The sequence below is a fragment of the Rhineura floridana genome, chromosome 10 (genome assembly GCF_030035675.1).
Source record: "Rhineura floridana isolate rRhiFlo1 chromosome 10, rRhiFlo1.hap2, whole genome shotgun sequence".
In the NCBI taxonomy this organism is placed as follows: Eukaryota; Metazoa; Chordata; class Lepidosauria; order Squamata; family Rhineuridae; genus Rhineura; species Rhineura floridana.
Window position 1 is genome coordinate 18,180,864 of NC_084489.1, and position 24,776 is coordinate 18,205,639.

Below are 24,776 nucleotides of genomic sequence, written 5' to 3' on the forward strand. Positions count from 1 at the left end.
TTGCATTATTGGTTGAAGATAAGCTATTGATTTTGCTAAACCCTTAATGTTTCATAGGAACTATTCTGAGATGATATGCCTCATTTCTGGCAACATCGCCAATCAGTGATGTATATTTGAGTGTCTAGGCGGGCATGGGGAAACAGTTCCCTTTAATGCCACTACCTATAGAAAAACAGTTCCCTCAGCCTCATTTTGTATCAACACAAGTGTGGATATTTGTGCTTCTTTAATTTTAATATTTCATGGTGTATAGAACTTTCAGCCACAATAACTCAGACTTCCTCAATGTGACCCCTTGCTCATTTATTTATTTATTTATTATTTGATTTCTATCCTGCCCTTCCTCCTAGCAGGAGCCCAGAGTGCAAACAAAAGCACTAAAAACACTTTAAAACATCATAAAAACAGACAGCTGCTGCCACCATTCCCTTAGAATGCCTTTAAAGCCTCCCACTAGCTTGTTATATAGGCTTAGGCATGAGATAGACATCAGCAATGGAGACGGGATGAGCTATTTTTGTTTATTAAAGGGGCATTGTGTATATAATGGAATACTGATATTTATTGGGGATCTTAAATGTGTTTGATGACAGTTCCTAAAGACTCGAGATATGTTGATGTTGCTGATACCAGGTTCTAAGTGGCTTTGCCTCAGACTAAATTCCCTGAATCTCACCCTAGCCAAATTCACCCACAATCTGGTCAAACTACTTGGAACAATCTGCCTCAGACTCCAAAGCTCCTCCAGTTGTACATCTGGCGGCTTGGACAGTTTAGCTGATCTTTTTGTGTAACCCTCTTGTGGTAAGACCTTTACCCAGGGCAGTCTTTCAGTGTAACGTAGCCAATGGTTTCCTTCTTCTGATCTTCACCAGCCACGTATTGTTAACAGGATGGGGATGAATAGCTTAATAGTCAAGCCTCCACTATCCACTTTCACCTCAGCTTTCTATGGCCTCTGCCTCATACCTCCCTCATCGTATTGACTATCTCCAACTGTCTCATCGCCTGACCAGTGTTGCCAACACTGTTGTTGGGGATGTTTTTCCCCCCACCAGAGCCATGCCCCAAATCCACCAAAATCTGACTATAACTCACTAGACACTGTTGATAAAAATTGTTGTGCCATTGTGAAACATGATGAGGAATTACTTAACAAGGTGGATCATAGATTTAAAAGGTTCAGAAATGCTCTGTGGGCCTGTGTGTTGTATTTAAGTTTGGAACTGCAGATGTAAGTGTGTGTGTGTGTGTGTGTGTGTGTGTGTGTGTGTGTGTGTGTGTGTGTGGAGATTGTGCATTCCTTTTTTATGTTTAAAAATGCTCTGTGTGTATATGCGTTTGGTTGGATACTCTGAGAACAGGATGCTGGACTAAATGGGCCTTTGGCCTGATCCTGTAGGCTCTTCCTGTGATGTTTATAGGACATACTGTTTATGCATTTCATTTCATTTTCATTTCATTTATTTCATTTTTAAACCGCCCATAGCGAATAGCTCTCTGGGCGGTGAACAAAACAAGATTAAAATACAATATTACAATAAAATTACAATAAAATCAGCAACAAGTTAAACGAAAAAAAAAAATTAAATGAAACACATTGAACATTAAAATGCCTGGGAGTATAGCCAGGTCTTAACCTGGCGCCTAAAAGAAAGTACCAAAGGCGCCAGGCGTATCTCCACAGGTAGGCTGTTCCACAGTTCGGGGGCCACCACAGAAAAGGCCCTAGATCTAATAACAATCCTCCGGGCATCCTGATGAGTTGGCACCCGGAGGAGGGCCTTGGATATTGAACGAAGTGAACGGGTAGGTTCATAGCGGGAGAGGCGTTCCACAAGGTATTGTGGTCCCACACCGTGTAAGGCTTTATAGGTCAAAACCAGCACCTTGAATCTGGCTCGGAAACAAATAGGCAGCCAGTGCAGGCGGGCCAGGACAGGTGTTATATGCGCAGACCAGCGGGTCCTCGTTAACAACCTGGCTGCCGCATTTTGCACTAGCTGAAGTTTCCGAACGGTCTTCAAGGGCAGCCCTACGTAGAGCGCATTACAGTAGTCCAGTCTAGAGGTTACCAGAGCGTGAACAACTGAGGCGAGATTGTCACTGTCCAGATAGGTATGCAAAGGATACCTGTTGTGGAATCACCTTATTAAATAAAAACTGAAGTTCCTTATTAGTGGGGCAGGTGCACTCTGTGCATGCTCATGGGTTACAGCAGAAATGAAACAATAGTAAAGTAGTACTTTAGAGACTACACAGGAACCGAAATGCAAACAATGAAAAATACAGTGGTGGATTTGAAGACCTGAAAGTTCCTGCTTCACATGTGAGCATACTTCCTTTATATCAGTGGTCACTGATTCCCAGCCTGTGGACCTCATCTGTCATCCTAAACTATCAATTTGGGCTGCAGCAGCAATAAGTAAAAAATAGATACAGGGCTGGTGTGGCTGCAGAGGTTTAAACCTCTTTGCCCAGCCCGGGACTCTGATGGGATGGAAATACCCCTCTCCCTGGTCATCAGATCACTCATTTGATGAGTGAGGAAAGGCGATAACCCACCCTCAGCTGATCAGAATGGATCAGTTGAGAACAGGGACTGTGTACAGTGTGTGTGTGTGTGTGTAAGAGTGTGGTGGCCTTCAGAAGGTTGGACATGAGTGAATGAGGCCCTCAGATAAAAAAATGTTAGGCACCTATGTTTTACATGCAGTCATGGCAATGACTTACCTTCTGAAAGAAGCTTCACAAATGCAAGTGTTAATTGGTACAGAGATCTGAGCCTCATATACCAAATGATGTGCACAAGAGTACCACAGCTTTTAAAATTACCTGAACGCAGTCAGATGCTAAAGACTGAAGCAGTTTTAGAGGATTTCATGGCTGGATAATGGCTTTTTATTGATTGATAAATATTTATTTTTTATTGATAAATATAGTTGTATATTGCTATTTCATTAAAAAAAATTAAATTGGTTTACAGCAAGTTAAAACCACAACAACGGTACAATAAAAACATTAAAAATACAATAAAAACAAATGTTAACTATTGCAAAAAAGACCTCTTCTTAATTGCCGGTATAAGCCTGGCAGAGCAGAACGGTTTTCAGCAGGCATTTAAAAGTTAAAATAGAAGGATGAATCTCTGTTGGCAGAGCTTTCCAGAGAACTGGCCGATGACACTGAAGGCTCAATTTCATGTTGGTGTTAAATGAGCCTTGCCAACTTGGGGGATAACCAAAGCCACTTCTGCAGATGATCTCAGTGATTAAGCTGGGATATAAGGGTTCAGGCAGTCCTGGACCTAAGGTGTTCAGGGCTTTGTAAATTAATGCAAGGACCTTGAACCTGACTTGGTAGTGGATTAAAAATATACAGACCCAAATACTTTTGTATTTGGAAATAGTCACCATTAATTAGTGTTCTCCCTCTGAGTATGGATGAAAATCCAGTAGACCACTCTCAGAATAAATTATATTTGGACAAACCCATTGGCCTGGATGGCATGTTGGTAATAGTGTTTTTAGAACCAAAACAATGAAAAGAAATATCGGAGCAAAGCATTTCTATTAGCTGCACCTGGAGGGGGAACAGGTTGATCTGCTGATCAGTTACGAAATATCTTTGAAGCTGAATTTTTTAAAAAAAAATGCACTCAAGGTTTTACAGTAAAAAGGGGCAGGGTTTGACTAGTGTCATGTGCCTCGGTTTTTAGAAGAGAGAGCTGGAGACCCATTGGAACCGCCAGAACAAGTAAGTAAGTACCTATAACTAGTACTTAGAAACCCTTCTGCCCCTATGTATGGATTCCTAACCAAGCAAAAATGTGGAGAGCTTGAAGAAAGACATCCTCAGAGGAATATTTCCCAAGATCCCAATTTTACACCATTTCTCACACCAGAAGTGGGGATCTCTAGCCCTCCAGATGTTGAAGTCTGACTCCAATCAGCCCCAGTCAGAATGGCCAATGGCTAGGGATGATGACAGGTGTAGTCTAGCAACATCTGGAGGGCCATGGCTTCCCCATCCTTGTCTTAAACTCTGTTAGAAATAATGGTTACCTAACCAGATACTTGAGTGTGTTTGCTTCCTGCTTGTTTTTCTTCTCAGGCAAACCATGTGGGGATCCACCTTCCTTCCCTCACACAGTTCTCCACGGCCACACTGGGTTTGAAATGGGTGATGAACTGCATTATGTCTGTGCCCAGGGATATATCATGAGTAACAAAGATACAGCTTTCACTCTGCTTTGTCATACCTGTGGGGAATGGTTTGGTCAAGTCCAAGCTTGTGTGAAAGGTGAGTCCTACTGACTTAAGGGTATTATATCTTAGTATTTTGGATTGTCCTTCAGTGTCCTAATGTAAACTTTCTCCTTCTGCTATTTCTAAGTTGGTTTTAAAAAACCTCTCACAGCACAGAATATGCTCATACACAGCTATATATCCTGCTATACTGTTGTTGCATAAACCAGGGAGTCAAAATGAACTTGAATTTTTTTAAAAAATGGATGAAACCTCCCCCATTCCCAGATCCTGAACTGTTATTTGAAACCCTCAAATAAAAGTGGTCTGGAAATGAATCAGAAAATTGTTCTGGCTGTTGCCTGAGACTAGGACTTGAACTAAAATAGCAGATGAGGTAGGACATTTGAAGCTCCTTATACAGTGTCAACCCATCGTGGCTAGTGCTATACATTACTGACTGGCAGAAGCTGTCTAGAGTCTCGTGTTGAGAGTGTTTCCCTGGTCTGCATTATGAGATCCTTTTAACTGGAGATACCAGTTATTGTTCCTGGCGCTCCCTGTGTTAATCATGTCCCTCTCTATATGTTCACTGGCTCATGAATAGACCATATCAAAAACAGTATCTGAGAGGATTTTTATACACCCTGGGTGAGGAACCTGTGGCCCTCCAGATGTTGTTGGACTACAAATGTCCAACATCTCTAGTAATTTGCCATGCTGGCTAGAGTGATTGAGTCCAACAACATCTGAAGGGCTGCTGGTCCCTATTGTACATGAAGAGGTTCTGTTCTCTGCCCTCTCCATATGGGACAGAAGTCTGATGCTTAAGGCTACAATCCACACTAGGAACCTGTAAAGAAACAGTCCAATGGGGGAAGAAGACAGCATATTCGAGATGCTGTAGAAGGCTTTCCCTGGTTGTGATGTTCAACCAGTCTCAGTATTTATGTAAACTATAGCTCAAGCTTCATATTTTTAGGACAACATAATCTTATAAGGTCAAAGTAACCATACAAGGGCAATATGGGGAACATTCTAGTATGTTGCCTCACACAGGAAAGTGAATTCCTGTTAGCATTTGTGAGGGACAAAGAAACTGGCAAGTGAAAGGACAGATATTGACATGGGATATGGCTTGCACCAGGATATTATCATGCAAAATCCAGCTGGCCTAGTCATATCCTTATTGCAGTTGAGTAATGTGGACAAGCCCTACTTTGAGAGATGGTATCCAATGCTTCCAAGGATCACTGATGTCCTGGATACTTATGTCTTTGACATTGCTGTATAAGTAAAGCCTCTCTAACTGGTTGGGCAAATGTGTTATTTCCAGAATGCAGTCCCTCAAGCCAAATGCCTCATGCATCACAAGTTGTGAAGCGTGAATTCTGGTTCTTGGAGCAGTTTCCTTGATAAATGGCAGCAAAAAGGCTCCAGAACATTTCTATATTAGGTAGCAGAGAAACACTGCTCTGAGAAGGAGGAAAATCAAAAAGGGAACAGAAAGATTTCAAAGAAGAGGTTGTTACATTAACCCTAGATATAAAGTAGAGCACAAGGATAATTTGAGGGCAAAACATGAATTAATAAGGGGCATGATATTCATTTGGATCCACCAGGTCATCCTCTTATATATATATTTTGAACTTGCTGTATGACCTAAACACATTTGTTAGTATCTGTGTGGAAAGTAAAAACTTTCTTTTGATAAAATCCTCTCTAAAGGCAATGGAATTGACTAGTGGCTGAAACACCTGTTAGAGACCTACATATCCTATGTGAGTGTGGATCATATGGAATTTCCACTGAGACAACTTGGGTATGATGCTCATTTTCTAGAAATAGCCACAGTGCTCAGGTCATTGCAGATGGGTACTTAGTTTCAGAATCAATCTGTAATTGTGCTGTATCATTTTTCATATTCACATTTTTATGTGAACTGGGATTCTTCTAGTTCAGCACAGAACATGTTTGCCCTGTTTAAAGATTTCAGGTTACCTTATTGCAGAATAATCAGTAGTCCATTTCCAAAGCAATACAGATCCACAAATTGAGAGAAACAGAGAATGCTTATTAGATTGTGTGTTTAGTTGCAGGGGCCATCTGCTACAAACTTAGCTGGCTGCTGGAATGAACTTGCCTTCACGATTGTGTCTTGCATGTATTTTAAAGCACAGTTAAAGCATCCATGCAACATTTGAATGCTGAATCTATTAAACTTGGTTTCCAAATTTTAAAAATCAATTCAGGGCACATAGTTTACAATAAAAAGGAAGGGGTTAAATAAGAGAGAATGAAATGTTTAAAAACAGTCAATTATAGTCGCTTAATAAAGCTCAATTATGGGTTTGTTTTTGGTGTCTCATAACAACCTAGAAAACTAAAATTGGCAATATAATCCTATGTATATTCACTAATAGGCAAAAAACCTTAAGGTTTAAAAACGTACCTATAGCCAACAGATATTTTTATCAAACTTTAAAAAGCAGAGAAATTGGGCAGCTATTGTGAATGCACCAGGGGAGCAGGAGACTTGACCTCCTCTCTGAGATATTGTACTGCCCTACAAATTTGTCAAAATGCAAACACAATTTGGGTTGGTCTTTCACAGTCCAATCCACTTCTTGTGTAGCTTGGAAGAATTTGGGAAGGAGATTGGGTGGGTGGGCACTGGGCAGAGGTGAAGCCCCTTTCTTTTCCAGAGAAATTGGGCAGCTATAGTGAATGCACCAGGAGAGCAGGAGACCTGACCTCTTCTCTGAGATATTGTACTGCCCTACAAATTTGGTAATATGTGCCTCTGAGCATATGGTGAGTGGTGGCAACATCTGCAATCAGCCTGAAGAAAGGGGAGGGTGGAGAGGAGGGGATGGAGGAGGAGGGGATTGGAAGGGGATGGGGAGAGGAAGGGAGGTGTGAAGGAAGGGGGATTGAAGGGGCAAGAGGGAAAGAGGGAGGGGATAGGAGGGAGGAGGGAGGGAGGGAAGATTTGATCATTTGCTTGCTTATTGAGTTCAGTGGGGTTTACTCCTGTGCAATCATGCTTAGGATAGGTCAGCGTTTCCCAACTAGTGGGCCACCAGATGTTGTTGGACCACAATTCCCATCTTTCCAGATCACTGGCAATGCTGGCTGAGGCTGATGGGAGTTGTGGTCCAACAACATCTGGTGGCCCACTAGTTGGGAAAGGCTGGGATAGGTGAAACTGACCTGGGGGAGGGGCAGGGAGGGGAGGAGGAAGGCAGGAAGGGGAGGGGGAGGACAGAAAGAGGGAGAAGAGGGGAGGAGAGGAGATTGGATGGGTAGTCACTGGACAGAGGAGGAAGCCCCTTTACTTTACTTTCCAAAAGGAAAACATTGTTAATAGTATCATTCTTTTTCAGGGTTTCTCCCAAATTTTTATTCTACAGCAAGCACATGTACCCTCCTACCCAAATTTGAACCAAAGCTGTCCCTGGCCACATCCACACCAGACCTTTATTTCCCTTTACATAGACTTGGCTTCTCCCAAAGAATCCTGGGAAAGTAGATACTGAAGGGTGCTTAGAGCTGCTAGGAGAGGCCCTGTTCCCCTCACAGACCTTCAATCAGAGCGGCTGACTGTTAAACCACTCTGGCCACTGGAGCTCTGTCAGGGGAATAGGAGCCTCCTCTCAACACCCTTCACAAACTACACTTCCCAGAATTCTTTGGGCGAAGCCATGACTATCTCAAGTGAAATCTAAGTCTGGTGTGGGGGTGGCCCCCTGATTAGGCAAGCCAAGCAGCCGTGAGTCTGGCTTTTAGAACACTGACAGTTGGTTCTTACTGAGCATGCCCAACATTATCATTGAGTTCAAGCCAACATTTCTTAAATTAATTAAAAATCAGCCAGGCATTTTTTTCAAAACTTTTAAACTGCAGAAGATGAAGGTCAGAGTATGAGGCAAGGTCAGTAATAGGATTATAGGTACTCTGTGAACATGAGAGCTTTGGCTATGGGGCGGTATACAAGTGCAATAAATAAAACATGGCTGATTTTTAATGAATTTCAACAGATTATGACAACTCTGACAGAAAAAAGTCTGAAAGGGGTCTGGTTTTTTCTCTCTCTCTTTTTACACTTTGAACTCTCTATTCTCTCTGACTGTTTTATGTATCACCATGAAAATTTAGAGGGTTGTTAAGCAAGCGTTTCTGAATTCAGGACGATAAGTTTTGTAAGGTTTTGTTTTGAAATGAGTTTATGGGAAGGATTAGAATGGTGTGGGAGGTGTTTTCCATTTAATATTGCAGAATGCAAAAAATCCATGCTGACTATAGTATACAGCCACTCTCGTGGCTGTATAATTTACTTAGTAGTAAGTTTTACAGAGTACAATGGAACTTAATCTCATGTAAAAGGATTGCAGCCTCAATGAACATTTCTATAGGAATCTCATTTATCTGTTTGCTATCTAGAGGGGACTGAAAAAATAATTAGTTAGAATGCTTTTCATGTTTCTGTTGATATATCTGAAATGTCTCCATTCTGGTCAAAGTGCAGAATACAAATCTACCAATTGAACAAATAAATACATGGTTCTTTTTGAATAAATATTTTAACAGTTCTTCCACTCCTTCCCTGATTAATTAAAAATTCTGGCAAAACAAATCTTTACATATTACATTTGATGAAATATGTCATCTGGGTCCTTGTGTTACCCGGAGGACAATTCAAATTCATACTAATCACAGGTCACCCTACTAGGGTGGGGAGCCCTCAGCTCTCCCATCATATGCTGAGGATGACTCTCCTGTAACTTCTCCACAGTCATGCAGGAGCATGTAATTGCAGAATCAGCTACAGACAGTTCTCTCAGGACCAAAGCCACTGATAGCCTTTTTAAGTCTTCAGATAATTCCACTCCTTTGCTTAGACATCTTTCATGGCTCAGCCAATAGGGCCCACTAGGAGCTGCCCAGGGTTTGACCTGACCTGACCTGACCTGCCTTTCCTAGACCAGACTTGACCTGCTTGGAAGAGAGACTCCATTTATTCCTTCTATTTCCCCTGCAGGCCCAGTAGAACAGGATAAAAAAGACAGGATGGGAAATTACCTGTATCTAGCAAGGTGTGCACAAAGATGGTCTCATATAAATTAACTCCTGTTGATAAAAGGAATTTCCACATGTTGCTGCCACTCCCCACGTCCTCAGCATTATTTATTATTTAAGGCATTTATATGCTGCTTTTCAGGCAGACCTCATAAAGTGGGTTACATAGATTATTACAACAATAAATAATGCTCTTTTTAAAGTTACAGTGAAATGGAATAGACAGCTTGTTTGAGAAGAATCTGTTACTGCTTCTTCTCTTCCCCTCTTGGGTCAAGATGGTTCTACTGCAGATGCCCCTGTGGTGATAGTTGGGAGAAGGAGGGAGGGACCACTATGGCAGCTGGATGGTGATAGTTCCTCAGCTTTTTCTCCTCTCCCCTTGGATCAAGATGGTTCTACTGCAGATGCCCCTGTAGTGTACCAAGCAGAGTAAAGAAAGGATGATGCCCTGGCAGCTTCTTGAGTTACATCCTAGAGTGAAATCTGGTTGGTGTAGTTTCACATTGGTTATAAAAAAATACCTCAAAGAGATTTTGATGGGGACACACATCTGGAGGTCAGCCAGAACTGTTTCTGAACTATGACATTCTACCCAGCACCTCAAAGCAGGTGATATTTATTAAGAAGGGCTGAGTTAGCCATTCCACTTAGTGGCCTAATGGCCCTTTAAATTAGATGTATGTCATTATGGAAGCAATTTTAGTTCTGTTTCCTGTCTGTTGCTCTGGAAGTTTGTGGCTTCAAAAATAGTAGGCCAGACCCTCAAATCAGTGTAGATTTTGGCCTTAGTAGAACCAAATCAACATATGCCAGCTAAGAACTGACCGTATAAAGCCACATCCTGATATCAGCATTTATTTGTAAGAAATGTAAAAATAACTTCATCAAAATGGTACAGTGAATAGACTTTCAGACATAATAAATTTCCTTTTCAGTTCTCTCTATTTCTGTTACTGTACACAATGCCATTCAATAGATAAAGTTCAGGATTGAAAGAGTATTTTAGAATTTCTTTGTCCCAACGTTCTTTCTAAAGTATCAGAGCTTTAAAAAGTTATTTCTGGCAGTACTTTCTGTCTTCTTTGGGAGGGGGGGATTAGCATAGCCATGACACAACCGAGACAAGTCAAACAGAACAAGCTTCACAAAGTTTGAAAAGGAATGAAAATGTGCATGAGTTAAATGTTGTTTTAGGATATTGAAGCTTTGAAAGTTTATTAGAGTCTTTATTAGGTTAACATGCAAGAGAGAGAGAGAAAGGCATCAGAATAATAATTCTATCTTTGGTTATTTATTTATTTCTATCCCGCTCTTCTACCCTATAATAGGGCACTAAGGGCGGCTTACAATAAAATTGAACATGTACATAATAAAATTATACACAATAATGATCACACAAATATTGAATCAATGAATTTATTTATTTCGGTCATCGACCAGCAGATCACAAAAATATTAAAATAAATTAAGATACATAAAATGCAATTAAAATACATAAAATACTATACACACACACACATATACATATATGAGGAGTGGTACTGAAGGAGACTACAGAGGTAAAAATTAACATAGAAGACATAAAATCAGTGTCAGTCTCTACCCTCAGTCCCTCCCAAAGGCTCTGCGAACAAGATCGTTTTCAGAAGTATCTGGAAAACCATCAGGGAGGGAGCAGAGCAGTCTTCTTGGGGCAGGGTGTTCCAAAGCTTGGGGGCCACAGCTGAAAAGGCTCTCTCCCGTGTGCCTGTCAGTCTAACGTCTTTCATTCCAGGCAAGCAGAGGATACTAGAGGCAGATGATCTTAAATCCCAGGCAGGTACCTATGGGCGTAAGCGGTCCCTCGGGTACATTGGTCCAAGGCTGTTTAGGGCTTTAAAGGTCAGAACCAGCACTTTCAATTGGGCCCAGAAACAAAATGGGAGCCAGTGGAGTCGATAAAGCACAGGGGTGAGCAGAGCTTTGGCTGCGTTACCGCCGCTTACCACTCTGCGCTCCCTTAGGGAGGTGTTAATTAAATATGCCAACCAGTCAACCACTCCCACTCTGGCAGATTTAATTAACCAGGATGGGCAAGAGTCAAGAGAACAAGTAGTGGCCTTCAATTCTCCCAGAGTCCTGTCCACATCCTCAGGCTTTACAAGCTGAAAAGTATCCATAGAAAAATGACCAGAGGAAACTTGGGGGACATCTGGCACAACTGTAGTTAATGAGGAGTCCAAGTCAGTCTGAATGCAAGCAATTTTATCTGCAAAGTGCCCCGCAAACATGTCACAACGAGTGACTGAGGGCTCAGAGTCTAATATAGGACCAGAGCCCAAAAGACCCCGGACCACCCGGAAAAGCATCGCTGGACGACACTGAGCAGACACAATGGTGGCAGAGAAGTGCACTTTCTTTGCTGCCATCACTGCCACATGATAGGCTCAAAAATGAGCTCTAGCCTGTGTTTGGTCAGAAGCAGATTGAGCTTTTCTCCATCGTCACTCTAGTCGTCATCCTTGCCATTTCATCAGGCCCAAGGTTTGAGTAAACCAAGGTGTATTATGGGCTTTCCCAGGTGGGAGAGGGCGCTTTGGAGCAATAGTGTCCACTGCCCGGGTCACCTCCGTATTCCAGAGATTGACCAGGGCTTTGGCAGTTTTGCCAGCCATGCTGGGAATATCCCCCAGAGCATTCAGAAAACCATCTGGATCCATGAGTCTCTAGGGGTGGACCATCTTAATCAGCCTTTCACCTCTGCAAAGGTTACTAGGGGCACAAAGTCTAAACCTTGTCTGGTGGTGATCTGTCCATGACAATGGAGTCACTAAGAACCCCTCCACCCTCAGATCACCTTCTTTCTGTCCTGAACAAATCACAAGGTCAAGTGTGTGTCCTGCCACATGTGTTGGTCCAGATGATATTAGAGACAGCCCCATGGCCATGAAGTCCTGAGCCGGACCTGTGAGTCTAACTTCAGCATGTATGTTGAAGTCACCCAGGACAATCAGTCTTGGGAACTCCAATGCCGAGACAAGCTCCACCAGCTCAGGGAGGGAGACTGTTGGGCAGCGGGGTGGACAGTACACCAACAGAATCCCCACTCTGGCTCCATGACCCAATGCCAGGCACACACACTCAAAGCTGAAGGTGTTGGGGACAGGGTACCTGACAGGGGAGACAGATTCCCTGCAGACAATTGCGACCCCACCTCCCCATCTCCTGGATCTAGGCTGCTAGAGTGCCACAAAACCTGGTGGGCAGAACTGGGAGAGACCTACTCCACTTTGGTCATTTAGCCAGGTTTCGGTAATACCAGTGTTAACACACAGATGCAAAGCTCATTATGAATTCCATTCTGTATGAATTCCATTCTGTATGAATTCTCCGCAAAATGTGCAATTCAGCAACCAAACTATGGGTTGTATCCAACTAAGTTATATTCAGAGTAAAAGGTAAAGGTAAAGGTGTCCCCGCACATAGTGTGAATCCGACTCTTAGGGTGACATCTTGCGACGTTTACTAGGCAGACTGTATATATGGGGTGGGATTGCCAGTTCCTTCCCCGGCCTTTCTTTACCCCCCAGCATATGCTGGGTAGAGTATGCAGAGTAGACTCATTAAATTAATAGACTTAGTCATGTCAATTATTTTCAATGGGTCTACTCTGAGTAGGAATAACATCTGATGCAATGCTGTGAAATTTTGACTAAAATATTATAGAATTCTGAGTTTTGTTTTTCAAATGTCTGGCGAAGAAGACTGCTGCAGTGATATATTGGAGCAATGGTGTTGCAGGCCTGGCTGCTATCGCTTATGCCAGGCTTCTTATAGCCACTGGCTCTTTCTTCTACAACAGCCAAATTCTGTGCATGTTTCTGTGATCTCAGAATTGCAGAGCCATGAACGAAGATCGTGGTAGATCGGGGGATAATCTGAACTAGGGACCCCTCCAGATGACCTGTTTATTGAGTATTCATGCTGATTTGCTTGTACAAAGCTTGCATGGAGTTTATATATCTGCTCTTCACTGAACATTCATTCTGATTTGTTTGCACGGAGGTTATATGAGTTATGGTAAACCAGTAATTATCCCACTCTTTTTAGTGCATTTTGCTGTAACTTTCCTTTCTGTAAAAATCATTTAAAATATAGATTTGTTTTGCCAGAGTCCTTTAATCCACTTTGATTGCACAATCCACTGTTGAATTTCCTGCCACATTCTTTTCCTGGGGTGAGGTGAAAGTGGAGTCCCTATCACCATCCCGTCTCTACCCTCAGTCCCTCCCAAAGGCTCTGCGAACAAGATCGTTTTCAGAAGTATCTGGAAAACCATCAGGGAGGGAGCAGAGCAGTCTTCTTGGGGCAGGGTGTTCCAAAGCTTGGGGGCCACAGCTGAAAAGGCTCTCTCCCGTGTGCCTGTCAGTCTAACGTCTTTCATTCCAGGCAAGCAGAGGATACTAGAGGCAGATGATCTTAAATCCCAGGCAGGTACCTATGGGCGTAAGCGGTCCCTCGGGTACATTGGTCCAAGGCTGTTTAGGGCTTTAAAGGTCAGAACCAGCACTTTCAATTTGGCCCAGAAACAAAATGGGAGCCAGTGGAGTCGATAAAGCACAGGGGTGAGCAGAGCTTTGGCTGCGTTACCGCCGCTTACCACTCTGCGCTCCCTTAGGGAGGTGTTAATTAAATATGCCAACCAGTCAACCACTCCCACTCTGGCAGATTTAATTAACCAGGATGGGCAAGAGTCAAGAGAACAAGTAGTGGCCTTCAATTCTCCCAGAGTCCTGTCCACATCCTCAGGCTTTACAAGCTGAAAAGTATCCATAGAAAAATGACCAGAGGAAACTTGGGGGACATCTGGCACAACTGTAGTTAATGAGGAGTCCAAGTCAGTCTGAATGCAAGCAATTTTATCTGCAAAGTGCCCCGCAAACATGTCACAACGAGTGACTGAGGGCTCAGAGTCTAATATAGGACCAGAGCCCAAAAGACCCCGGACCACCCGGAAAAGCATCGCTGGACGACACTGAGCAGACACAATGGTGGCAGAGAAGTGCACTTTCTTTGCTGCCATCACTGCCACATGATAGGCTCAAAAATGAGCTCTAGCCTGTGTTTGGTCAGAAGCAGATTGAGCTTTTCTCCATCGTCACTCTAGTCGTCATCCTTGCCATTTCATCAGGCCCAAGGTTTGAGTAAACCAAGGTGTATTATGGGCTTTCCCAGGTGGGAGAGGGCGCTTTGGAGCAATAGTGTCCACTGCCCGGGTCACCTCCGTATTCCAGAGATTGACCAGGGCTTTGGCAGTTTTGCCAGCCATGCTGGGAATATCCCCCAGAGCATTCAGAAAACCATCTGGATCCATGAGTCTCTAGGGGTGGACCATCTTAATCAGCCTTTCACCTCTGCAAAGGTTACTAGGGGCACAAAGTCTAAACCTTGTCTGGTGGTGATCTGTCCATGACAATGGAGTCACTAAGAACCCCTCCACCCTCAGATCACCTTCTTTCTGTCCTGAACAAATCACAAGGTCAAGTGTGTGTCCTGCCACATGTGTTGGTCCAGATGATATTAGAGACAGCCCCATGGCCATGAAGTCCTGAGCCGGACCTGTGAGTCTAACTTCAGCATGTATGTTGAAGTCACCCAGGACAATCAGTCTTGGGAACTCCAATGCCGAGACAAGCTCCACCAGCTCAGGGAGGGAGACTGTTGGGCAGCGGGGTGGACAGTACACCAACAGAATCCCCACTCTGGCTCCATGACCCAATGCCAGGCACACACACTCAAAGCTGAAGGTGTTGGGGACAGGGTACCTGACAGGGGAGACAGATTCCCTGCAGACAATTGCGACCCCACCTCCCCATCTCCTGGATCTAGGCTGCTAGAGTGCCACAAAATCTGGTGGGCAGAACTGGGAGAGACCTACTCCACTTTGGTCATTTAGCCAGGTTTCGGTAATACCAGTGTTAACACACAGATGCAAAGCTCATTATGAATTCCATTCTGTATGAATTCCATTCTGTATGAATTCTCCGCAAAATGTGCAATTCAGCAACCAAACTATGGGTTGTATCCAACTAAGTTATATTCAGAGTAAAAGGTAAAGGTAAAGGTGTCCCCGCACATAGTGTGAATCCGACTCTTAGGGTGACATCTTGCGACGTTTACTAGGCAGACTGTATATATGGGGTGGGATTGCCAGTTCCTTCCCCGGCCTTTCTTTACCCCCCAGCATATGCTGGGTAGAGTATGCAGAGTAGACTCATTAAATTAATAGACTTAGTCATGTCAATTATTTTCAATGGGTCTACTCTGAGTAGGAATAACATCTGATGCAATGCTGTGAAATTTTGACTAAAATATTATAGAATTCTGAGTTTTGTTTTTCAAATGTCTGGCGAAGAAGACTGCTGCAGTGATATATTGGAGCAATGGTGTTGCAGGCCTGGCTGCTATCGCTTATGCCAGGCTTCTTATAGCCACTGGCTCTTTCTTCTACAACAGCCAAATTCTGTGCATGTTTCTGTGATCTCAGAATTGCAGAGCCATGAACGAAGATCGTGGTAGATCGGGGGATAATCTGAACTAGGGACCCCTCCAGATGACCTGTTTATTGAGTATTCATGCTGATTTGCTTGTACAAAGCTTGCATGGAGTTTATATATCTGCTCTTCACTGAACATTCATTCTGATTTGTTTGCACGGAGGTTATATGAGTTATGGTAAACCAGTAATTATCCCACTCTTTTTAGTGCATTTTGCTGTAACTTTCCTTTCTGTAAAAATCATTTAAAATATAGATTTGTTTTGCCAGAGTCCTTTAATCCACTTTGATTGCACAATCCACTGTTGAATTTCCTGCCACATTCTTTTCCTGGGGTGAGGTGAAAGTGGAGTCCCTATCACCATCCCGTCGTCCCCCTCAGAGGGAGGAGGGCTGCCTGCGGGCAATGCAGGTGCAGAGAGAGGCAAAGTGTTAGGCTGGGAAACAACCGGCTTGTCAAGCTGACTCTCCACAGGGGTATCCGGAGCTGCTGGGGTTGAGCTGTCAAAGTCCAGAGTTGTGGTGCCTTCTGATTCCAACTCCCCACTCAGCCCCTCACCAGCTTGACCATCCCACTCTGTCCTCCTCCTCTGCTTTGTTCTTGTTGATCCACCCTCCTCAAGCAGGGCTCATGACATCCCCTTTAATCCAGTTTTACTGTTTACACAGGTTTTTTTTTACTTACCGTGTTTTCCATGGAAACTGTAAATCCAGATTAAATGGGAAAATAATACAAGGTGATATTTTGAATGAGGATAACATTTGCCTGCATGACCAGCACCAAGTCCATAACAAACAGTGCCCACTATATTTTTGAACAACTATATCCAATGTTTCTCACCCATAAAAGAGTTGCTTAAAGTGGCTTAATTAAACAGCAAATATAAAAACAACAGTAATCCAATAACTAAATCAAATATATGTTTGCTCCACGTACTCAGTAGAACTCTTCAATTTTGTTATTTCTCTGGAAATTAGTGGAAAATGAAATGTTCCTTCCATGGCTGAGCCCTGGTTCATATTACTCTCCAGATTGAACTCATGCTCAAGTTCATTGATAAAGCTGAGGCAAAAGCATGATAGAGTTTACTCTCAAAACTGCCATAAGTTTATAATACCTCATGCATCATGTCTGAAAATAAAACTCCTGTCATAAGGTGCATATCTAACAAGATTCAATTGTTCTTGGGCTTTATGGAAAGTTTTACAGGGAAACATAAATACACTGTATCTGGAGAATTTCATCACAGATTCAGATCTCCCAATAAAAATACGCTTCCTGGTTCAAGAAAATGGAACTAAGAATCAGAATTCACCCAATGACCAACTTTAGAGCATCTCCTGCACATACAGAAGGTCCCAGGTTCAATCTTTGGCATCTCCAGATCAGGCTAGGAGAGAATCCTGTCTGAAATCCTGGAGAGCCACTCCCAGTCAGGGTAGACAATACTGAGCTAGATGGATCGGTGGTCTGACTCAGAATGTGAAAAATCCATGCTGGCTATAGTATACAGTCACTGTCGTGGCTGTGTAATCATTGTATTGCCACTTTCTATTCAGGGCAATTTATGCACTGAGAAACCAATAAAGCAAAACCTAAACTTGAGACACTTTCTCCCCATGAACTTGCAGTTTTGTCCTGCCTTTAAACCAAGGATGGGGAACCTGTGGCCCTCCAGATGTTGCTAGATTCTAGTTCCGATCATCCCCAACCAGCATGGCCAACGGTCATGGCTTATGGAGTACAGCAGTATCTTGAGGTCCACAGGTTCCCCATCCCTGCTTTAAACAATGGTACTAGCAAAGGATTCAGATATATGCAAACCTTAGTGATGGAATGGATGAGAGCCAATAAACAAAAGCTCAATCCAGATAAGACTGAGGCACTATTAGCGGATGGTTCCTGTGACTGGATAGGTGGAGTTTAACCTGTTCTGGATGGAGTTGCACTCCCTCTAAATGAGCAGATGTGCAGTTTGGGAGTACTTCTATTGCTGTCACTGGAGGCACAAGTGGCCTCAGTGGTGTAGAGTTCCTTCCATCAGTTTTGGCTGGTGGCTCAGCTGTGACCTTATCTGGACAGGGGTAACCTAGCTTATGTTGTCTATGCTCTGGTAATGTCTATGTTAAATTAATTTAATGTGCTATATGCGGGGTTGCCTTTGAAGACAGTTCAGAAGTTGCAGCTAGTGCAAAACTCAGTGGCCAGATTGTTGACTGAAGGTAGGATGTCTTATCATATAACACTGATCCTGGCCCAACTGCATTACCTGCCAATTAGTTCTCAGGTTCAATTCAAAGTGCTGGTTTTGACCTATAAAGCTTTACGTGGCTTAGGACCCCACTACCTTATGGACCGCCTCTCCCCAGATGAACCCTGCATTCACTATCTGAGGCCCTTCTTTGTGTGTCCTGTCCAAGGGAGGTAGAAGAGTAGCAACAGGAAATTGGGCCTTTTCAGTGGTGGCTTCCCGACTGTGGAATGCTCTCCCCAGAGAGGTCCACCTGGCGCCATTGCTATCAAGACATCTTTAGGTGCCAAGTGAATACTTTTTAATTAACCCAGGCATTTATCTCCTAATTGGTGTTTATCTTTTAGTTGGATGTGCCCTTTTATGTTATTGTTGGGTGAACGCTTTTAGTTAATAATGTTTTTATCTTATCTCTGATGTTTTTTAAATCTTATGTTAGATGCTTTAAAAAATTGTAAGTTGCTCTGAGACAAAATTTTGTGACAAATAAATATAATAAATAATGAAAAGAATAAAAAGAATAATTCAGAAATTACATGATGACTATTAAGATAAGAAGTAATATTAGGGTAAAAACAGATTGGAAAAAGTTAAGCTTGTGGGGGGGAAAGGGATTCAAAGCATATCATTCCTATTGGCTAAAGAAATTACAGAACTCCTGTCGGCTTTTGGTCTGGTGTTGGTTCATTTTAGTTAAAAGGCCTGATAGTGGGCCAATTCTGGGGTCAATTTGGCAGTTAGAATAAATTGTAGAGCAGCCTTTCCCAACCAGTGTGCCTCCAGATGTTGTTGGACCACAACTCCCATCAGCCTCAGCCAGCATTGGCAATGGTCAGGAAAGATGGGAATTGTGGTCCAACAACATCTGGAGGCACACTGGTTGGGAAAGGCTGTTGTAGAGAATAAGATTTGGAGAAAAAGAAAAATTTAGTAAAAAGCAACAGCTTCTTAGACTGGTAAAAAGGCATTTCCCACTCCTTCCAGAACTTTCTTCAGCCTCCCCTCCCTCATCAGGAAGAATCAGGAGCTGCAGACAGTCCAAACTGCATGTGTGAGGAGATATCTCATCCTCCCTGGGCCTAAAACATCTGTAATGACCCGGTCTTAGTAGGCAGCACACACCGGTCAGGGGGCTATTGTGTCCTATAGTTTCCATGGAACCTTCAAAGGGCTGCAGTTGAAACAGCCACTCCTAAGTCCTGGGGAAAGGAAACTTCCCATTAGCTTCTCCCCAGAGCCTTCATAAGTTACACCTGCCTTTTAAAATAATTTTATTATTGCATTATGATGTAAGATGGTAATGGATGCTTGACTCTCAGGAGAGGGTGTCACAACCCCAGATACTTTTGTGATAATCTGGTACCAGATATTTTTTCCTGATTTTTTTCACTTTTCAGATGAAACTGAAGGGCATGTTGATTATGAAGACAATTTTCCTGATGACCGATCTATTCCTACTGAAGAAGATGAACATAAGACCAAAGAAACAGAGGTGAAGGCAAATGAGCAAGAGAAAGCCACATATGATGACAAGATGACACAGGTTGCTGATGATGACAACCACATTGGCATGAAAACTATGTATAACGAGAAAGGCACCAAAATGATATATGAAGGTGAGGACTTCCCCATTGGACCTATCATTGTGAACAATGATACAAAAGCAGCAAAAAGAACAGAGTCTCATACAGATGAGTCCTGGCTAGATGGTTACCCTGTTACTCAAGAAGCAGTAGAAGTTGATGAAGAGGAAGGAGATAAAATTGATGGATCTATGGGGATGGAATATGATATTGCCACTGACCAACTGAACCATTTTGGTGTTAGGAAGACAGGCAGCAGCAGACTGGAAAAGGATTTTGTACAGACTGGGGCAGTCCCACCACTGACACACAATGATGGGATCAAAAGAATACCAGTAACACTAACACCACCAAGTGTTCCAGAGAATGTCAGTATAAGCAAAGGTTCTGATGATGTTATCAGGTATGTCCCAATGACACCGATGGGATTTATCACTCAGAAGTTGGGATCAGTAACCACAGTCACGAACTTAAATTTGGCTATATTGGAGACTTCTACAGTGCTCCATCTCATTGATCACATTCCGTTGCCAGATGAAGTAGAAATGATGACTTCCCCCATGCAAGCAGTTACCGTTAAGCCTTCTCAAAATGGCTTTACTGATACATCAGCTGTTGTTAAGGAAGAAGGTCTTACCTATGGACTCGGTGGAAAGCTTCTGACCACTTTGGAACCATGTGTAGGAGTAGATTGTTCCAGGTCTGATAAAGGCTCCATGATAGCTGTTGGGGTGACTGTTGTATGCTTGCTTTTTCTAGCTGTGATCTTGGCAGTGTGGTGCTTCAGAAAACGGCAACAGAAGACCTCTGTTTATAAGCTGAATGGGAAAGATCATACTAGGCACCAGCCGCAACAGATTGAAATGCAGAAAGTCTAACTCAGCAGTATATATTATTGGGAACGATTGTGAAAAGGAGAAAAATGGAAACTGAATGACAGATGGATACTAATGTCCACTAGTTCAGAATATAAGGTGACCTGTGTGTGGAACAGCAAGAGCTGCACTAACTGAAATCACAATATATTGTGATATCAGGATTAATTCGGGTATCTGTGTTGGTATTCAGTGTTAATCCTACTCAGAGTACACCTATTGAAGTTAAGGGACATTACTAACTTAGGTTCAATCATTTCGATGGGTCTACTCTGAGAAGGACTTAGTTGAATACAACCCCTATAGTTTTTAACCACCCATCTTCTTGAGGATTCCAGGGCCGATTCACAGAAGCATATGTTATCACTTGATAACTGTAAGAGGATGGCTTGAGTTTTGGAAATAGGTGGTCTGTGACAAACTTCATGGATGGAGCTTTCTTATATGTGCACAGTGTTCATCTGGATGCAAGCTAATCAAATGGCAAGACCATCTTTTGACAACTGCTACCTCGAATTATTGTGTGCATTGAACTTTGAGAAGGCAGAATGAGAGTGGAAGACGAACAGTACCTGCTCCTTACATTAATCCATAAATTTGGTCATAGCCCAATGACAAGTTTAAAAGCGGCTCTATAAAACAGGAAAACAATCCGGGTGCAAGAATGAAGAGGATTTATTTGTCATTTTTAAAGCAAGGATAAACTAACATATAGACAATTATTCCTCATGATCTATGGATTTGCAGATAGATTTTTTTTCAGTCTGTATTGCTCCACCACTGATCCAGTTCATTTCAGTGGATTTGTACTATAGCAGCTCCACCCTTCAGTGGATTAACTTTGCATGTAGGGAGGTGATCACAATGGGCTGTTAGCTAGAAACAGGATATAATTTCAATTTTATTAGTTGTTTTAATATCTAGAAAGAACTCTTTTTTCTGTTTGTATGAGAGTGTACACACGGAGGGTATCGTGTTTGTATGGACTTGAATTAATGATATATTACTAAACATTAATCTTAACAAATAAACCAACATTCTCAATATTCCCCTCAATCCCCTCAGGTCATATAGGAGTACTGTCTTAAGAACGAGACAGAAGATCTCACACCACTTTGCCTGTGAACTATCGAAGATTATTTAATTTTTTTCTAGTGCAATGCCCTCTTTGCAATTGAATTAGATGTCTAATTAATCAGTTATGTAGCCAATAACATATGGCCTTCAGGAGTTAATCTGCCGTTTTATTTTAACTGAAGTGAAAGCTTTCATTCTTAAGTTAAATTATGGTTGGTTTAGAGTGGACAAAGATCTGATGTAGACAACATAACTGTTGATAAAGATGGCACACCATGACAGACTATGAATGAGTTTGAAATTCATGCCATGGTTAAGGCTAAAATCCTAACACCACTTACACGGGAATAAGTTCCACTGAATTCAATAGGACTTACTTCTGAGTAGACATGATTAGGATTGTGCTGTATTCTTTTCCCCTCTGTATTCTGGCTCATATTACTTTACATTTGTGTCCCCATTTATCAGTGCATTTTATAAAGAACCAATGAAATGCACAGGAAAACACAGATGAAGGTGCCATCCGGAAGCATATTATTAGTGCCCACTAATATATGGATTACTGCTATGAGTTCTATGTGGGGCTGCCTTTGAAGACCATTCAGAAACTTCAGATACTGCAGAATTCAGTGGCCTAATTGTTGACTAGAAGTAGGAGGTTTGATCATAAAACACCAATCCTGGCCCAACTGCATTGGCTGCCAATTAGTTCCCAATCTCAATTCCTAGTACCCTGCATTCATTATCTGAGGCCCATCTTTGTGTTCCCCCTCCAAGGAAGGTGCAGAGAGCGGCAACATGAGATTGCCCCTTCTATGTAGTGGCTCCCCAACTGTGGAATGCTCTCCCCAGAGATATACACTTAGCGCCATCGCTATCAGTCTTTAGGCACAAGGTGAAGACATTTTTATTCATTCAGGCGTTTTACTCTTAATTGGTGTTCATATTTTAGTTGGGTGGAGTAAGATGTGTCTTTTTTATGTTATTATAGCATGAGCACTTTTAGTTAACAATGTTCTTTTATCTTTTGGTATGATATGCTTTTTTAAAAATTGTAAGTCACTCTGAGCCAAAAGATTTGTAGTAAGCGACAAAGCAAATAAATACTATGCAGTTCCCCACAGCTGCAAATGCAGCAATGCTTGTATGGTGTTGTGCATGAGTGAATGCGCATAAGGAACAAATGTGCTTTAGGTAAGACAAATGCATGGTCAAATCTAGTCATTATATGGAAGATACTTTGGCTTTTTTGATGCATTTCTACTACTAGAATGGGCTCTTTTCCAGCATGATATTCAAATAAAATTAAGAATACAATCTAGAATGTTTCTCAGATATCTGTCATTGTAAACTATTCTGCTGTACTGCACTGGCCTTTTTGTTTGTAACTGATCTAACACTTGTATTCCACTCAGGAAGTCCACATATGCTCCAATGCACACATTGAGCTGTTGTGTTCACAGTAATTAATTTCAATGTGTGTGCGTGCATGCACGGAGATAAACCATGTGCTTAAGAACAGCATGGGCATATGTCTTTGCTTCCTCCACCTATATGATGAGAGCAATTAATGCTGGTGCAGAGCTTCATGTGTACATTTGAGTTTCTGTATTCATAAGAAATCACTGTGTTAGGGTACTACAAGCAACATAAGCTGAATGTTGGATGCCTGTCAGTTAAGAAATTCAGGTGGTCTAAGAATGCTTATGTAAGAAGCAATTGTCCCTGTACCATTTATGTTGATAAGCGCATGAGCATGAAGTATGTTGTAGTTCTGGGGCATACACACCTTCCTGACAATTCAAGAAAACGACAGAAGGTACGATAAAGTTGTGGCCTCTACATTTTTGCCCTCCCAACCATCTGCTAGGAATGAATGACACTGGAAGAGGGATGTGACAAAACAGCATGAGAACCATATGAACAAGTTAGGACATGGCGGATCCCCAGTGTAGCCAGCTGGGTCCCGGCTCATCTCATCTCAGCTGGAGATACTGCAGCTTAGGCTGGCATAATTTACACTAGCATAAGGGAGCAGATTAAACCAGAACTATCACTAGAAGCTAAAATGATGAAACTGAGGTTATCATACTTCAGACACGCAATGAGAAGATTTGATTCACTAGAAAAGACAATTAATGCTGGGGAAAACAGAAGGGAGTAGAAAAAGAGGAAGACCAAACAAGAGATGGATTGATCCCATTAAGGAAGCCACAGACCTGAATTTAGAAGATCTGAACAGGGAGACTTATAACAGATGCTATTGGAGGTTGCTGATTCATAGGGTCACTATCTGTCGTAATCGACTTGAAGGCATATAACAAGGGAAGTGGCAGAAGCAGGACTGGAGGTGGGGACTTACGTTGGATCCTAACTCCAGCTCAGTTATGTGACCTGACAACCCTGCAGATGTTACGCCTGCTTCTATGGCTCAGAATTGCTATGTAAATTAGTTGCACTTAAGTGAAATAAAAATGAAACTAGTTGGACTTAAGTGCAACTAACTTGCTGCACAATCCTATGCTTGTCTTTTCAGAAGTAAGTTTCAGGGTATTCACTCATTCAGGTAAGAGTGTATAGGATTACAAGCTTAGACTGGATCCAACCCAAAAGCTATGAATAAAGTAAAAGCAAACAGTCGACAATTGTATTATATAGGATGTGCAGTGCAGCAAGATGTAGAGAAATATGTGAATCAAATAAAGCTTGACAAGCATGCTTAGAAGTTCTGTTCATTCAAATGCAGGGAATGGAAGGGTCAGAACAGAAATATAATGGCTAGAACCAACTGACTATGAAGGAATGTTGCAAGTGTCCCAGAACCTGGAATCTGTTGCAATTTTTTACTTAGTTAGCTGAAATAATGTGACTGATGAATCTTCTTCAGTGTTCTTAAGTTAGGGGGCACTGGGGAGAGCCTCTAATTTTAGTTCTCATCCTGCTCCCTCATCCTTCTTAACTTCTTAAAGTCAATATAAACTTGTTTTGTTGTTGTTTTGAGATGAAGGAGGGAGACAACAAAAGACTGGGGATCATTTTTTTTTGAGCTTTCAACAGTTCCTGATTGCCTGGGCAGAGAGAATAATGAGATATATATCTCAATCTTTGGTAAGCTGCAATCA

General features: G+C 42.2%; 1 protein-coding gene across 1 annotated transcript in view; it reads left to right on the forward strand.

Annotated features, from left to right (window-relative positions):
- The window catches only part of SUSD5 (sushi domain containing 5), a 41,561-nt gene extending 20,291 nt beyond the window's left edge, over positions 1–21,270 (forward strand). Inside the window, exons 4-5 of the mRNA XM_061586703.1 lie at positions 4,117–4,305; positions 19,517–21,270. Of these exons, the coding sequence (XP_061442687.1) occupies positions 4,117–4,305; positions 19,517–20,580 (1,253 nt within the window). The 3' untranslated portion in view covers positions 20,581–21,270. The remainder of the gene's footprint in view (positions 1–4,116; positions 4,306–19,516) is intronic.
- The last annotated feature ends 3,506 nt before the right edge of the window (positions 21,271–24,776 follow it).